At 38.3% G+C, this 16,663-nt stretch overlaps 1 protein-coding gene across 2 annotated transcripts in view; it reads right to left on the bottom strand.

The window, feature by feature from the left end:
• The window catches only part of atad2b (ATPase family AAA domain containing 2B), a 68,703-nt gene that overhangs the window by 20,033 nt on the left and 32,007 nt on the right, over nt 1-16,663 (bottom strand). For both annotated transcript variants that reach the window (XM_034313707.2, XM_026944500.3), the window contains exons 23-24: nt 15,707-15,829; nt 14,664-14,786 (exon numbers count right to left, since the gene is read on the bottom strand). In XM_034313707.2, the coding sequence (XP_034169598.1) occupies nt 14,664-14,786; nt 15,707-15,829 (246 nt within the window). The remainder of the gene's footprint in view (nt 1-14,663; nt 14,787-15,706; nt 15,830-16,663) is intronic.

The following is a 16,663-nucleotide window of genomic DNA, read 5'->3' as shown; positions in this document are numbered from 1 at the left end:
TGGCCTTTCTGCTTTGATCTCTCTCATCAGCAAGGCATTTCCACCCGCAGAACCACCACTGGATGTTTTTTCCACACTATACTATGTAAACTCTAGAGACTGTTGAGAGTGAATATCTCAGAAGATAAGCAGTGTCTGAGATACTCAGACAAGCCTGTCTGGCACCAACAACCATGCCACAGTTAAAGCCAGTGAGATCACAATGTTTCCTCATCCTGATGTTTGATGTTAACATTAACTGAAGCTCTTGACTTGTATCTGCATGATTTTATGCACTGCACTGCTGCCACATGATTGGCTGATGGGATAATTGCATGAATGAAGTCACCGGTGAGTGTACGGAGTTGAATTGAATGTTTATCAAATGGTTTGAGATAGGAAAGTAGTAAATCCTGTAGTGCAGGGTGTGTTCTGAATCTCTGGTGCAGAGATGTGAGAATCTTAAGGAAGCTCGGGTCAAGGGGTGTGTGGGTGTGTGTGTGTGTGTGTGTGTGTGTGTGTGTGTGTGTGTGTGTGTGGTAGACTTTCTACAGTCTTTAGACCTGACATAATGAGCAACATAGAGTGGCGAAGGCTTTTCTGCTATTTTCAGAGGCACAGAGAGCAATCGAGAGAATACAGAAAGAACATGAGATTAATAGGTGAAAGCAATGACACACACAGATACACACACAGTGTGTAATAGCATGTGTCCGCAGGTTAATAGGTATGGTTGGATGTTATTTTAATAAAATCTCTTCAGTTTTCAAACACAGCCATTTGTAATGAACAGTATGCATTTTGCTTCTTAGAACTGAAGCTTCATTTATAAAATGTCACCTTCCTAAACACAGCAATTAGTCACGTCTGGCTTTGGCAGATCGTATATAGGGCAAGCTTCCCTGCTATTCCAGAGGAAATGAAAATATTTGTATGTTTTGTATTTCCATAAACTTGAGCTCTGGGAGGACGTGAAGTGGTTCCATAAGAAGGCCAGAATAAACAAGTCAGCTCATTACTAAGGCATACTTGCAGTCGTCCCGGGTGTGTATGTACAGTAGGCAAAAGAATGGATACATGAAATCAATTTGCACATAACCTCATACAATTGTTAATGGAACACACATGCACACCATCACTGTTGTTCATTAAAGTGAGTTTTGGTGACGCTAAGGGTGAAGAGGAAGCCCCCATCACTAGGGGCTGTTGCTGCCATTACCAGCAAAGCAAGGACGATTGGGCCCAGTGCTGTGCTAGAAAATGAGTAGTCTCCCACTCTTAAATAATGCATGGTAATTGTTGAGGCCACAAGCACACAGCCTCAGACAGTTGATGTAAAAAGTTCGTGTGCAAGTCTCTATGTGTGTCTGAGTCCTTTGCCTGAAATAGCACAGAACTTTGTAATAATTAAAAGAGTCACTGCATGAATATTTTATGCGGCACCAGAAATATTTAGCCTTGACCCCCCTCCCAATCAGTACCTGCCAAAATACTTCAGCACTTAAATTTATTAAACAGTGGGATAACATTTTGTGGAAATTATTATTAACAAATTTCAGCAATACTGTGGAGCTTCCAGAAGATAATGTGTGGAAATAGCTTTGAAGCTGTGCAGTGCTGTCCCTCCCGCAACATGCTGGATATTAATTCTCTACATCCAGCTATGCCCCATTACTGTTCAGAGACTTAGTATTCTCCACATACATATACCAAATATACATGTATTACACCACATGTCTGCCTAGACCTGTGTATCTCACGGACACTAGCAAAACCACAAATAATAAATGACTGAAGACAATCAGATGGACTGCATTTAGTACTCTTAAAAGAAACTTTAATTAATAACCAATACAAATACAAAGGCATAAGAAAATCCTACCTGCTGGTTGTTTATGTCGGTAAAGCCCTTTGGCTTGAAACATGAATTGCCCTCTTTCTATATTTTTATGTCAATATTCAGGAATGCATAACCATTAATGTATTAGCTAGCTTACTGGCTAAGTAAAAGCTCTTGTATCTGTGCTGCCCACTCCCATGTTTTAGTTACCCAGAAACTAAACAGGCAAATAAGCAGTAGCCAAGGACAGATTAAAAATTCAAAAGCTAGATGGGCAATACACCATGGAGCCCCACACTTAGAAAAAAAATGTTTTAACATTCTGGTCAGTGAAATGCTTTGCAAGACTGTTGCAAGACCACACTGGTCTACAAGCAGTACTACACGTGTATATGGTGAACCGACATTCGCTAGACTAAAAGCAAGATGAGGGTTATGAAAAATGTGAGTTTGAAAGAGAAACACAATCAGTAGACACTTAGGAGAAAGGGACACTGGTAGCTAGCCATGACTAGTTGCTAGTGTTAGCTAACTTACCTTCACTGCAAGCAACTCTGGTATTAACACTGGTAGACTTGGCATTGGCAGCAGTCTCAATAGTTTCCTTGGCATCAATCAGCATGTCAGTAAGTTAAGCTGTATATAGTGCAGGCAAGTGGTGGAATTTGGACTGAGTAGCTCACACTACAGAAAATCCAGAAGGAGTATATAAAAGTTTTCATACATTTCTGTTTGTCCAAATAAAACAAATAGCCCAGATATGAAATTTGCTTGTCTCAGGCACCCAGGCCAGTGGTTATTTATCTAATCTGATATTAAATTCCTGTTTAGAAAATAGATAACCCAAAGACCTAAGAAACGGTACCATTTGGCAGAATAACTGAAATGCTACCGCACTGAAGAGCTAAGAACACAAAACACAGGTTAGACATTTGTTGGCTTTTTTCACCCCTCACCCTCCAGAAGTTTTATTATTATTATTATTATTATTAGCCTTTCATTTATCACATATACATTACAGCACAGTGAAATTCTTTTCTTTGCTCATCCCAGCTTGTTAGGAAGCAGGGGTCAGAGCGCAGGGTCAGCCATGATACGACACCCCTGGAGCAGATCTGGTTAAGGGTCCAACAGTGGCAGCTTGGCGGTGCTGGGTCTTGAATCCCCGACCTCCCAATCAGTAACCCACAGCCTTAACCGTTGAGCCACCACTGGTTGACTTGAATTTTCAGGTCATAGGTAGGCTACTGTCCAGGCCTAAGGTTTTTAAGTAACTAGATTAATTAAATGTTATTAAGCTTCAACTTTCAACTACTGTTCCTTATTCCGGTATGCTGAATTTGACAGACATTACACTAGAAAATTGTGTACTACTTTATACTTGTGAGTTGTCAGTGGATTTTCTGTTATTCCATGAACCCTTTGTATACTGAGGCTATTTTCACCCATCACTTTATCTGTCCATGCATCCAACTTCAAAGCTCAAACGTCTGAGAGGAGCCTCACCACACATTCAGTCACTCAGTTCAGACAACTCCATTACGCAGCAGTTTATTCAAGCTGATAGGATCTGTTTCTGTGTCATAGCAATGGCATTAGTACCAGGCCTAATTTAAAAGTCACATAGCAGTAGGTGTGACATGCTGTGAATGTTATTAAGTGTTTGAGGGTGAGAAAGAGACAGCACGGTGAGGCCCATATGCTTTAAATGTACTCGCTCGATCGAAGGAGGTCTGGCACAGAAAGAAAAGCTCTACATTCCACATCAGCGTAGTCTTCTGTACTATGGCACCATCGTTAAGACATAAAAAGTCTGGATTACCTTCCTATTCTTGTGTCCTTGTGTTCTAGTCCTACATAAAGAACAGTCAGGCAGAACCTCATCAACGTAATCTACAGGCTTCCAGAAAGTCAGGAACCGGTGAGATATGCAAAACTACATACAGTCAGGTCCATAAATATTGGGACAGTGACACAGTTTTGGTAATTTTGCCTCTGTACACCACCACAGTGGATTTGAAATGAAGCAGTCAAGATATGACTGAAGCGTAGACTTTCAGCTTTAATTCAAGGGGTTTAACAAAAATATTGCATTAACTGTTTAGGAATTACAGCCATTTTTTACAGAGTTCTTCCATTTTCACAGGCTCAAAAGTAATGGGACAATTGACTGATAAGCAGTTTCATGGCCAGCTGTGGCCTGTTTCCTCCTTATATCATGATAAATTAAGGAGATAAAAGGTGTGGAGCTGATTCCAAGTGTTGAATCTGCATTTGGTAGCTGTTCATGGGAACTCTCAATATGCCGTCCAAAGAGGTGTTGATGCAAGTGAAGGAGGCCATCATTAGGCTGAAAAACCAAAACAGACCTATCAGAGAGATAGCAGAAACTTTAGGAGAGCCAAATCAACAATTTGGTACATTCTTAAAAAGAAGGAATGCACTGGTGAGCTCAGCAACACCAAAAGGCCTGGGAGACCACAGAAAACAACTAAAGTGGATGATTGCAGAATTCTTTTCTTATTGAAGAACAACCCCTTCACAACATCTAGCCAAGCCAGGAACACTCTGGAGGAGGTAGGCCTATCATTGTCAAAGTCTACAATCAAGAGACGGCTTCATGAATGTAAATACAGACGGTTTACCTCAAGATGCAAACCGCTGGCAACACTCAAGAACACAAAGGCCAGATTAGACTTTGCTAAAAAACCTCTAAAAAAAAGCCTGACCAGTTCTGATGCAAGATTAACTTGTACCAGAATGATGGGAAGAGAAAAGTATGGAGAAGGAAAGGAAGGGCTCATGATCCAAAGCATACCACATCATCCGTCAAACATGTGGAGGTAGTGTTATGGCATGGGCATGTTTGGCTGCCAATGGAACTGGGTCACTGGGGTTTATTGATAATGTGACTGTTGATAGAAGTAGCAGGATGAATTCTGAAGTGTACAGAGCTATACTTTCTGCTCAGATTCAGTCAAATGCTGCAAAACTGATAGGACAGTGCTTCACAGTACAGATGGATAACAACCCAAAACATACCGTGAAAGCAGCCCAAGAGCTTGGAAATTAAATGTTCTTAAATGGCCGAGTCAGTCACCTGACGTCAACCCAACTGAGCTGCTTTTCACTTACTGAAGACAAATCTGAAGGCAGAATGACCCACAAACAAGCAGCAACTGAAGATGGCTGCAGTAAAGACCTGGCAAATCATCTCAAGGGAGGAAACTCAGCATTTGGTGATGTCCATGGGGTCCAGACTTCAGGTAGTCATTGACTGCAAAGGATTTACCTCCAAGTAATAAAAATAATTCTAATATTTATGATTATATTAGTTTGTCCCATTACTTTTGAGCCTGTGAAAATGGAGGAACTCTGTAAAAAATGGCTGTAATTCCTAAACAGTTAATGCAATATTTTTGTTAAACCCCTTGAATTAAAGCTGAAAGTCTACGCTTCAGTCACATCTTGACTGCTTCATTTCAAATCCACTGTGGTGGTGTACAGAGGCAAAATTACCAAAACTGTGTCACTGTCCCAATATTTATGGACCTGACTGTATACTTAATTTTGTATTTACAACGTGATCTACACGCTCATCCTTACGCTCTATGCATTTTCTCAGCCACTGTTTCATGTTTTGTACATTTTGCATTTACTCAGATCGACAATTCTGCTCAAAATATTCCTACTGGCTCCTGACTTTTCGGACGCTCTGTATTACTCAGCATCAGCAGGATCCCAAATTAATGAAGCACTGATCACGTATTGATCTCACTGACGAGGCCACACAGGTAGGGTCAACGTTGTGCTGACGTTATTAATGCAGTACCTGCTGCTGACTGTGAATATCTGTCAGAATTAATGCTGATATTACTAATATTTTAGTCTTTCTATTTTAGTTTCCTTTTTTGAGTGACCAGTGAATTTAAAGTGTCGCTATTTGACAGACATCCCACAAGGCTACATCCCACAATTGCAGATCAACAAGCTTCCACAGAGTTACTATTGCACCTAGTGGTCATAAACGGGAACTGGAACAAGAGCAGGAAACGGGCAGGGATTTCTGTGCCCCATGCTCACACTCTGAACAATTTCACTGAGAGAGGAGCAGCACACAACAGCTAATGACAGGGTTGCCAGATTGGGGTAGTTTAAAAATACACTGTGGCTACCAAAATCTTATATTATAGCAAATCATCTGAATTAAATCTAATACATTTTCACGAAAAAGGCAACCTGTAAGTGCAGACAGTGTGTCTGTGACGTACAGAAACATTAGATGCCACTTAACTTGGATGATAGAAACCATATATTTATAAAAGAGCTTATACAGTATAGTCTAAGCTTTTTATGCACATAAGCTCAAACTACAAAACGAGTTTTATAACAATAGCACAGTTTTAAAGTCCAGAATCCAGATCAATAACACAAAGGCTTAAAAATTAATTCCAACCACATACCCCTGAGAGTGTTTTGGCAAAAGAAAAAGACGAAGAAATGAAGAGTGAAAAATAAGGGAAGGAAAAAAAAAGAGCGAGTGGAAAAAGGTCATCCCTGAGTGAGGACACTGTTTGTCACTCTGCCCTGCATCACATAGCAGTGGCACTTAATGAGGCATCTCGATCGATAGATGATTCAGTCCATGCCTCTGGAAATGAAGCGAATCAGTCAAAAGCTGCGCTCACCTCCTGCAGCGAGGCGTACATTAGCATGCCCAGAGGTAATGCATCTCACCAGCATCTGTGCTACTTCTGTTCCACCAGCTCAAAAGAAGAAGGGGAAAAAAAAAAAAAAAAAATCAGCAGGGCATTCAAACTGTGAGTGTATTTATTTGTGTGGGTGTGTAGGGAGCCAGCCAGCAAGTAAGACTGGAGAAATGAACATTACGCTGCTGAAAGGCACACTTAAAAGGAATCAGGGCTTTAGCAAAGAGATTCTCAAATGTTTGTTTATAAGCCAAAAGATCCCTTTGCCAATTAGCTGTTAGTTAAGAAACATGCTTTGAGTTTACAGAGATTCTAATGCATGTTGCTACATTTTAATAGCCAGTGCCACAGAACTGTTGTTCAAGGAGCTCAAAAGTGTATGTTCTGCTAGACAAAAAGCACTACCAAAAATAGCAACTACTGCTGATTAGGGTTTAATCAGTATTTTAATTAGAAATGAGCCTTTCACCTTATTTTATTATTCAGATATCTGTAAAAGTTAATGAACAGATATTTGGTTAACCGCTGGGGTGGAGGGTGGGGGGTAATGTAATGTAGCGTAATCAAGTATCATTTTCCACTGCAAACAAGCGTTCCTCCTGTCGGTGGAAGCACATATACTTATGTGTTTTTACTGTGTAATATAAAGAAATAACGGGGAAAAAATCAGCTCAATATTTCAGCCCATAGTTCTACAGTTCTGGGATTGCTTAAAATTTAAAAAGGCTATAACCATATTAAACTTTGTCAATTATCAGCACCTCTAGAAATTCTTCTTCTACTGCTCCCATTTATGGTGTACTTGATTAAGGCTGACTAGAGCGTTTAGGGATTCTTAAGTGGTCATCTGGGATCTGACCAGCCTCAAAGGAAGTGCTGTTGAAAAATGCGAAACACATGCGGATCCCAGGAACAACCCTGGTGTGAGCAGAAGCATCAGTAGATATACTGAACCAGTTGCAGTCTGTTTGTTACAGTATGTAGTGAAAGAGAGGTCACACAAAGTACTAATCACAAAGATAATTTGAAACAAAAATCATAAGCATATTCAATTCTCATATTTTCAGAGTGAGTTCAAGCTAATTAACCACAAAGACATTCTCCAACAATTCAGGAGATGACTGGTATTTCCATGTTATATTTACTAAACCAGTGACTGAAAACATAAATGAATGCTCTGTGTGTGAGCAGCAGCTGGTGTAAAATACAAGCGTTGAGAGCAACGAAAAACAGACTTCATTTTGAAATACAAGGTCCCTAATTTGTGCCTACTGTCATTTAAAACTTTTAATGTTGTATTGGCTGTTGCTGGAAATGTAAGATTTCCATTTTGTCCTGAAAAAAAAAAAAATAAGTGATGGTTTAATGATTAAATCTATTATTCAGTTAAAGCAACCACTGATTTTGCTATTTCACTGGCCTTCACCATTTACTGTCAAATGATAAGAAAATAAGTCACGTTCGTCAAAGACAGATCTCCAGTTAAGAGCTGACAACGGAGAGATGAAGTCTTTTTGGCAATGGTTTTGGAGCACCGCTCCTACATCAGATATATTGCAATCACTTGGCTGGCTCAGAGACTTTCACTGCCAACTGCTGTGCATTCCACACTAGCGTTTGTGCTGAATGACATGACAGACAAGGCATGCTGTCTACAGAGTATACTTTTAATGGACACCATTAGGAGGCCATGAAATTTGGATTAACACCAAGCTGGGATTGTGATTACCTAAAGCCCAGGGAGAGAGCGACGGACAGAGAGGGACGGGCAATATGATGCACCTGTGAGTCATTTACTATCCACAAGGAAGGCGAGAGGAAGAAAGAGAGGGAAGGCAGGAAATACAAATATACGCAAGGTGGTAATATTGAAAATTGTGTGAGCTCAGTCTCTAATTTAGCTCAGGAGTTTCTCAGATGTAATTACACCCAGCTGGTGAATCAAAACTGGAGGCGCATACTTCACCTGAGCCAGTGAGTGGTCAAATCCCTCAGATCTACTGATCAGAAATCACAAACAAATCCTAAATTAAACATCAAACCCCCACTTACAAGAAAGAAAGGTTGGGACATGTGTTTGCACTACTTAAACTGCATTCTGGAAAATAATGAATGATCGACTGGATAAAATGTTTAGTACCCTAGCAATCTAGATCAAATAGTATAGAAGCACAGTTAACAATGAAGTACGCCACCAATAACCACAGACCAAAAAACACCACTACCTGACGCAACAAATAATCACGAGGAGTAACAAGTACAAGCCACTAAAAGGAAATGAGAAACCTGCTGAAAGCCCATTAAACAAATGTGTGTGGCTCAGAAGGAGAACGTGTCTTATAGAGCTGGGAAACATTTAAAAAGTATAAACTTTTCAATTTCAATCTCACAGAATACTGTGGCCTTCACTGACTGTTTCAGCCTTTATTAAAAAAAAAATGGGATGTGCAATTCAAGTAAAACATTTTAAAATGAGACAGATAAGCAATAATCAAAAAATCTTCAAACATCTGGCAAAGATGTCAAATTACCAGGAAAAAGATGCAAGCTGTTATCCCAACAGAAAATTAAAGAAAAAAGTCTTACAGGAAACATTTAGAGGTAGGGAGAAAAACAAGAAAGAAAACGAGGAAGAAGAAAAGAAAGAGTGCATGTTAGCAGGAGGCATGGGTACGAAGCATTGAGTTTAATATCCTGGAACAAATGGGGATTTGACGAGAACTTTACAGCTCAGGTCTCGCTGTGTGCTGTGCTTTATCCATCTTGGCTTGTCTGGCCATATGGCTCGAGTGAGGCGCCATTGTCTGAAAACTTCACTCTTATAACTCCCCTACTTCATCTGAAGTTGAATGCATCTATCACATTATATCACAACATAAGTAGAAAGCAGCTCAAAGGGCATAGTCATAATACCCATAATGGAAACTTATATTTATATCTCTATTTTGCATGTTTTCAGCTAAATAATCTCAGCTTCTGTCATTTACAGAGACTTGCAGGAAAACATGCAGCATAATGAACCTGTAGAATTATGTTACAGCCCATTTCAAGAAAGTTTATTAGTTATGGAATTCCACTGTAAAAACAATTTCAGTCACTGAACTATGGCCTTTTTTTTCCCCCACTGATCAGTTTCGCTACAGTATTAGCGTACAAGTGCTCCGTTCGACCCGCTGGGTCTGCATCCGGACCGCAATCCGCCTAAATCCTGGTTTAGATCAACTCAACTTAGCATCAAAACACCCATAAAATACAAGTACATAACTGCTGTCTGTGGTACAGGCAGAGGTACCACAAGAGAAATTACAATTTCTAGTAGAAAATCAATCATGTTTTTCTTTATAACAAAACAGACTTCAGATTTTTATGGCCAGAAAGGTGACACTGGTCACCTCAAAAACAAAACGATCCAGTCTACTCGAGCAGCCTAAAATGGGGCTGTCTGTTTTATTTATAATATGAAAAACAACAACTGTGCATCCCTACAATCTCTTTGTGTTTGTTGTGACATTAAAATTAATTTTTTTTCCTCTCATCTTAACAATTAAATTAGCTGTCTAATATCTTAAAAACATGAAATCTGTGTGTAATTCAGGGCAGAAAGGATTTTCCTGAAGAAAGCATTATATTCATATAATTCAGTTACCTAATTAAAAAGTGGCTACTAACCAATTATTTCTGTGGAAAAAAAACTCAGAAGCCAGAGAAGATTTAAAAAATCTAAATTTAGTATGTGCTGTTTAAATCTTTATTAAAACAAAATTGACATTTACAGTGTATAATTATGTTAACATAATACGCATTATGTTGCACCCATTACCAGGACTAGCATAAGTAGAAAAGGAACATGAACATTTATTTATTTAGATTTCTTTGGTACTTTGAGAAAACTATTTACTCTACATACTGGACCACCCTGACCACACTGAGCAGACACAAACACATCAGCTAGAATCAGTGCACAGTCACACAAACTTGCCTGAAATTTTGCAGCTTCAAGGATAAGTCCATAAAAACACTACACTTATTTTTAAGATATTGCACTAACAAGAATTTCCTTCCGACAGACTGACAGACAGCCTGATGGGAAAAATCTTAGCCAGGAAATGGCCTTGAGTTCCTCAACATGAACGTGTAAGTAACATCTCTGTGTAACAAACAGGAAGGAAGCTACAGTCTTTCTACTATATCTATTTCAGACATTTGACCTTGCTGTGACCTTGATCCTGTCTGGTTCGATTTCTAAAATCTAATCAGTTCATCTGCTGGTTGCAGTGATAATTTCATATAAATCCTACAAACATTCAACCTCTTGTTCTTGAAATACTGCTCTAATGAAAATCTTGGATGGACGCACGAACTCAAAAACATAATGCACAGACATACTATAGTCTGGTGGATACATTTTTCCTCCCTTTTTTTTTTCCTCCATTGTTTAGTGTTTCTGTTTGATTCTTTAAAATGATTACTGCATGTAAAGCTTGTTAACTGGAACGGAAAAATGTTCCTACTTTGTAAGCCTGAAGCTTGTACAAGTTGGCTTAATTTTATGGTAAAATTATTACTACTTTCAAATTTTCCATAATTTTATGGTAATAATAGATGTGCAACACAAAAATTTATGGTAATAATAACGTGCAACACAAAATATTAATACCAAACCATGTACTAACATGCAAGTCCACATCTAAAGTGAATATTTACAAAAGCCCTAGATCAGAAAGAGCGATGAAATAACTGTGATAATGAGCTTTGTGTTTGCTGCGCCTGACTGGCTACATCCTTTAGACAGTTATGGCAAGTTATGACAAAGACAGATTTAGCATTATGAGAATAATTGATGCATAACTGATGCATTATGATGAATAACTGATGAGAATTATTGTATACGAAGAATACATGATATCAATAATACTAATGTTAAGTCACTTATAGGTGACATATAATTAGCTATCACAAGAGATAAATGATCCAAGATGCGTTCAGTCCGCTGTAACACATTTTAGGAGGCAAAAAAGAGCAAAGAGGCCAAATTTCTGCAGTATCAGTGGTTATGAAAAGTGAAAACTGTAATCATCTGTGATTATTAAGAATCTACTCCTTTATTAAAAACATATTGCAAGTTGTATTACGCTGGAAAAAAAAAAACTTATATACAGTCCTATTAAATCCAGTTTTGAATTGCAGTGTCTGTCATGGAATATTTACAGTCATTATTCATTTAGGGAAAAAATTATTAAATTGCATATTTATTAACAAAAGGAGAAAAACCTCCAGTGAGTGTAAAATCTGTTGTGAATAGACAATGATCAGTAAAATGTTTGGATGGAGTCATGCACCATGATTGTTTTTTTTTGTTTGTTTTTTAACTATCTTGAAAATAAAATCCAGTATTGACTATATGAATTGTCCAGAAACACTTTTGTTAAACTATGAAAGGTTAATAACGCACAATAAGGGGGTGGTATGAACATATTATGCATACACATGCACCCGATCCAGTGATTCAGAGTGAGGTGCCAAATATTCACAGCTGTCTAAAAATCACATTTAACTATTTAGAAAACGTATTTTCCGCATCACTAGCATTGTGTGCTTCAATGTACAAAAACAGGCCAAAGAAGCAGCTTTTAAAGTATGGATGTGTCAGAATATTTGCTCCCAAATGATGTATTACAGAAGCTTATAGAAAAAGCTTCATGTCCAATCCTGTAGTATTTATTACAGCTAGCAGGCTTTTTCTCATGGCTCAGGGATGCAACCGTTCTTTTTTCCCCCAGGAACGAGATGGACTGGTGTTTACAGGCTCAGCATGAGGGCCACTAAATTACAATCTCCAGATGGGCATATGCCACCTCGTGGCAGGGAAAGAAACAGCCACAGGCCCATTCATGCCCTTCATTTTAAAGAAACCCCTTAGTAAAGTAACTTAAACTGACAATTTAAGTGTAATATAACAGTCCACTCCATCCAGTGCAACCACAACTTAACAGTGCTTCAGTACTAGAACATGTGAATCAATACAGAGAAGCACAATGTGTAACTTCCTCCAATCCAACGAGACAATGCAGGTTCTGGGACACAGTTAATAGAAAACAAATCTATTCAATAAGCATAATTTAGGTTATGCTTTAGATTAGGCACTGACTGCATATGAGATCACATCAGTTTCAGAAAACATCCAAGATAAATGAATGACTGGCTGTCCAATAGAAAAATGTACAGTTTTTGCTATTTTCTTAGATTTGCAAGTTTACTGAAATGTAGTAAATGTTATTAGCACACTCGTCAAACAACTAGAGACAACTTGCCTCTACTGATCTGTTCCGTTGTACTATAGGTTGTGGCCTTTAACATGAAGCTTTACTTCACCAACTTTCTTGTGAATAATGTCTTTTTACTACAGCAATAAGCAGCAACATAAACTCTTATTTTATCATTAACACAGCTTTCTATAGCCATACTATATTAATAAAGCAACATACATTATTAAGAGAAGTAGGCCAAGGTTATCAAAATGGGTTGGTATAATGAGGTTTTAGTTTAAGACTGAAAAACTTCTAAGATAAGTATAATACATGCACAGGTTGCTGGATGGTCATTATGAATAGTAGATAATAGTCAGATGATAATATGTCCAGTGAGGTCTGAATCTATTAAAAATGAAACGCAGGTGTGAACAATTCACACAGGTGTCTGCTTGGCAACAACTTAATCAAAATGATGTCAAAAAGATCTGTTGCTCCATTTTTTGGTTGTCCACTGGGCAATGGCTCTTTATTTTTTCACTGCCAAATTGGAAAGAGATAATCCCGAAAGCCTGGACAGCACATTTGCTTGCCCCCGAAAATAACTGCAAAATATAGCTAAACTTAAAATTGCAAGGAACAAAAAAAAAAAAAAAAAAGAGATAGAAAATGACAAATTGAAGAGGGATGCCATATGTTTTACTCTGAGATATAGCAACATTACTCTCCAAGTTTTCCGCAGGTCCACTGCAAGTGCAAAAATTATTAATCGATGTCCTGAAGCCCATCTGGCACGATCCAATTACACCATCTGAAATCTTCTTCTCAATCTAATGAGCCCCCATTGGCTGAGAACTGAAAGAATAGTTCAGTTACCTAACAACAACAATGCAAATCTATTTTCCACAGCATTTAGAGTTCAATCTGCTCTTGCTGTGTGAGTCCTTTTCACAAACTCAAAGACCTGAAACCCTTCCATCAATAAGCTAAAAAGCAAGTCATGCAGTGATGCCTTAAACCCAATAAGATGTTCCCCTGATCTGCATTCTGACTCCTCTATGTGAGTACATCAAATGCATACCAAGCTTATTTCTTACACCCTCGTCCCCTCACGCCTCAGGACAGCTCTGTCCTGGCTGTGTGGAACTGGCTAGTGTGGCACTCTGCTCCACAGGGGACTCAGTGAGTGTGTGTAATGAGGAGGCCGTGTGCTGCTGCTCTGAACAGCTGTGCACTTTTATGGACACAGTTCTTGTCTGGAGGGTGCCTTTTATAAGGCCTGATTAGCCCTCAGCACCAGGGCTGGAGGATGAGCTTCAGAGTGGCGCCATACAGATGGCTAACGGCACAAGTCCAAACAAAATGGTTTTTTTATTCTTAAAATCAGGGAGATGTTTGACTCTTTCAGTGTGTCGTGAGAAACACAGTAATGCTAATAGTCATAAGAACATGATACTTTAATCTAAACAGACTCTATACAATGTATTGATAAAAAGGATTTTGACAAAAAAAAATGTATCTGCTTTTAATTTTCTTCTATTTAACCATTTTAAAGATTATCCCCAGAAATCCAAGATATATGCGTCAAAACCCACGTTGCCAAAGCTAAAGCAGTCTATTCCGATAAACCTAAGCAGATGCATTTCATTTGCTTAATGGATTGGGGGGTATCTTTGTTATCTTTATTATTATCTTTAACTCTGTTAAAGTATAATAATTTCACATCACAGGTCACTGAGAATGGTGAGTAGCAGTAATACACATTTTAGCATCTTAGCTTTTGATCACAACTTTTCTCTCTAAAACTAGAGTTAAAAATTAACCACATGACCAGCCAGCCATATTGGCTGTAATACCTAAAAGTTGTCTGCGCTTTTATGTACTCACTGTTGTGTTGCTTTTCCACCACATCAGCCTGAGACGTGCTGCCAGTAGCCTCTTCTCCACCAACAGGCCTCTTGCCTATTACAGATGTTGGAGTGGAAGCTGGCTGCTGTGGCATCTGGAACTCTGGGGGAGTCAAACAGCAGCAATTATTACAGAAACAATGACAGGGCAAGGACAACAGAAAAGCTTTAAGCTGTAAGCTTGTGGCCTACTGTATCTTTACACATTATTAAGTAAATAAAGTACTGGCATGAGATAAAGGGACAGGAAGTAACTAAGAAGACATGTCCTTTCTCGACTCTTTCAAGCCTTAATGCTTCTTGCTGATAGAGAGAGCTCTACTTACCTTAATACAACAGAGAATTAATAGTCTGTAAATGCAAACGAGATGCACCATCTACACTCCACAAAACTGATACCTTTAACATCTCCAGTGCACCACATAAAATATTCACCGGCACTGTTCATGAACAATTCACTCCATAGCCTGCAAAATTCATTCAGCTCTACAGAGTCAAATGAAAAAAATTGAAGAGGCCTAGAGGAGACTATTAGGTGTGCATCTTGGTTTGCAGTCAGAATTATGAGCAAGAAGACTCTGCTTGATTATAGGAAATATCTTACAATTAGCTTAGTTTATCTGACCCTCAAGGTGCAAATGTTTTCTCACCTTGTGATGAATGAGCTAAAGAGAAGTGGCAGCTGCCTGCTGCTAATGCTATGACCTATCACAACTGAAGATATTGCTACAAAAATATTATATATCTAAAGATCAACCTGATTGCAATGAATAATGATAAAGTTACTTTCAACCAAGTTTCAGAAAATTCAGGAAATGTAAAAAATAAATTAATGGAAAAGGACAAGAGGAGAGAAAGAGTGAAAACTGCTACTAATAAATAGATTTATCTTTAGGAAGAACTTATAAAATATGAAGCATGATGAAACAACTTCTATATGAGCTATTGCAAAATATTTAGCTGGAAAGTTAAAATTTGAGAAAGTGCAGGCAGACAAACGATTAACAGAGGTAAGGAACTCACCTCTTTTCCTTCGAGACTCTTTAATCTCCTCACACGTGCGGTCAAACTCTGGGTCCAGCTCAGAGGCGATCATTGCATGAGCCGAATCCTTCAGACTGCAAGCCCTGTGTCGAATTATCTTATCTGTGAAGAAATAATTCAACATGCCATTAGTCCTTAAATACAAACAGAACCGTAAGAATTGAGGCACTAACATGTCCGTTAAACATGAGGTTTGTAGCATCTTTCTAGAAGCAATTCCTGTAATCTGGTTTAAGCTTTAAGATGTGCTTCTGTAAACTACAAGAACCTTGACTGGAAGAAAACCATTGTCAAGAGTTTAATACTAAACTGAAAATAACATTTTCAGGTTATCACCACCAGTGAGTTAGAGTCATTACCCAATACTGACTTTTCAACTAAACTTTAAGTTTTTCCATTTAAGGGTACATAATATTTTAATCTATAATGCTATCAGATTTATTATACACTACACTTATTATAATTATATTTGAGGTAAAGCATAGCCAGAGGTCAGGAAGAATACGGTCCTCTAAATCTGAAAGCTCAGTGTAGATCAAGCAAAGCTGTCGTGCTCGTAGCAATGTGAAACAAGGTTTAAAAAAAAAAAAAAAAAAAAAAAAAAAAAAAAAAAAAAAAAAAAACCAACCCTGAGTTTTAATTGTTGGAGAAGGTACATCATTAAGGCTAAGGTAAGGTAAAACACAAAGGCAAACACAAAGGCAGGTTTACAGTGCAGCATGATCCAATCTCAATTTCTATAAATTGTATCATGTGACTTTAGGCCTAATCCTATATAAACTGAAGACGATTTGTTTTTTAATGGATTGTTTTTAGAGTAGTCTTTATGAGTTAGTGCAATAATAAGGCTTACTTCATAGTTAATATTACAGACAAGTGGCTTAATCCATCAAGATCTTCAGCAATTTATCACGGTAGATATCCAACCAGCTTTTG

The sequence above is a fragment of the Pangasianodon hypophthalmus genome, chromosome 19, assembly GCF_027358585.1.
Source record: "Pangasianodon hypophthalmus isolate fPanHyp1 chromosome 19, fPanHyp1.pri, whole genome shotgun sequence".
In the NCBI taxonomy this organism is placed as follows: domain Eukaryota; kingdom Metazoa; phylum Chordata; class Actinopteri; order Siluriformes; family Pangasiidae; genus Pangasianodon; species Pangasianodon hypophthalmus.
This window is presented reverse-complemented; position numbering and strand designations above follow the sequence as displayed.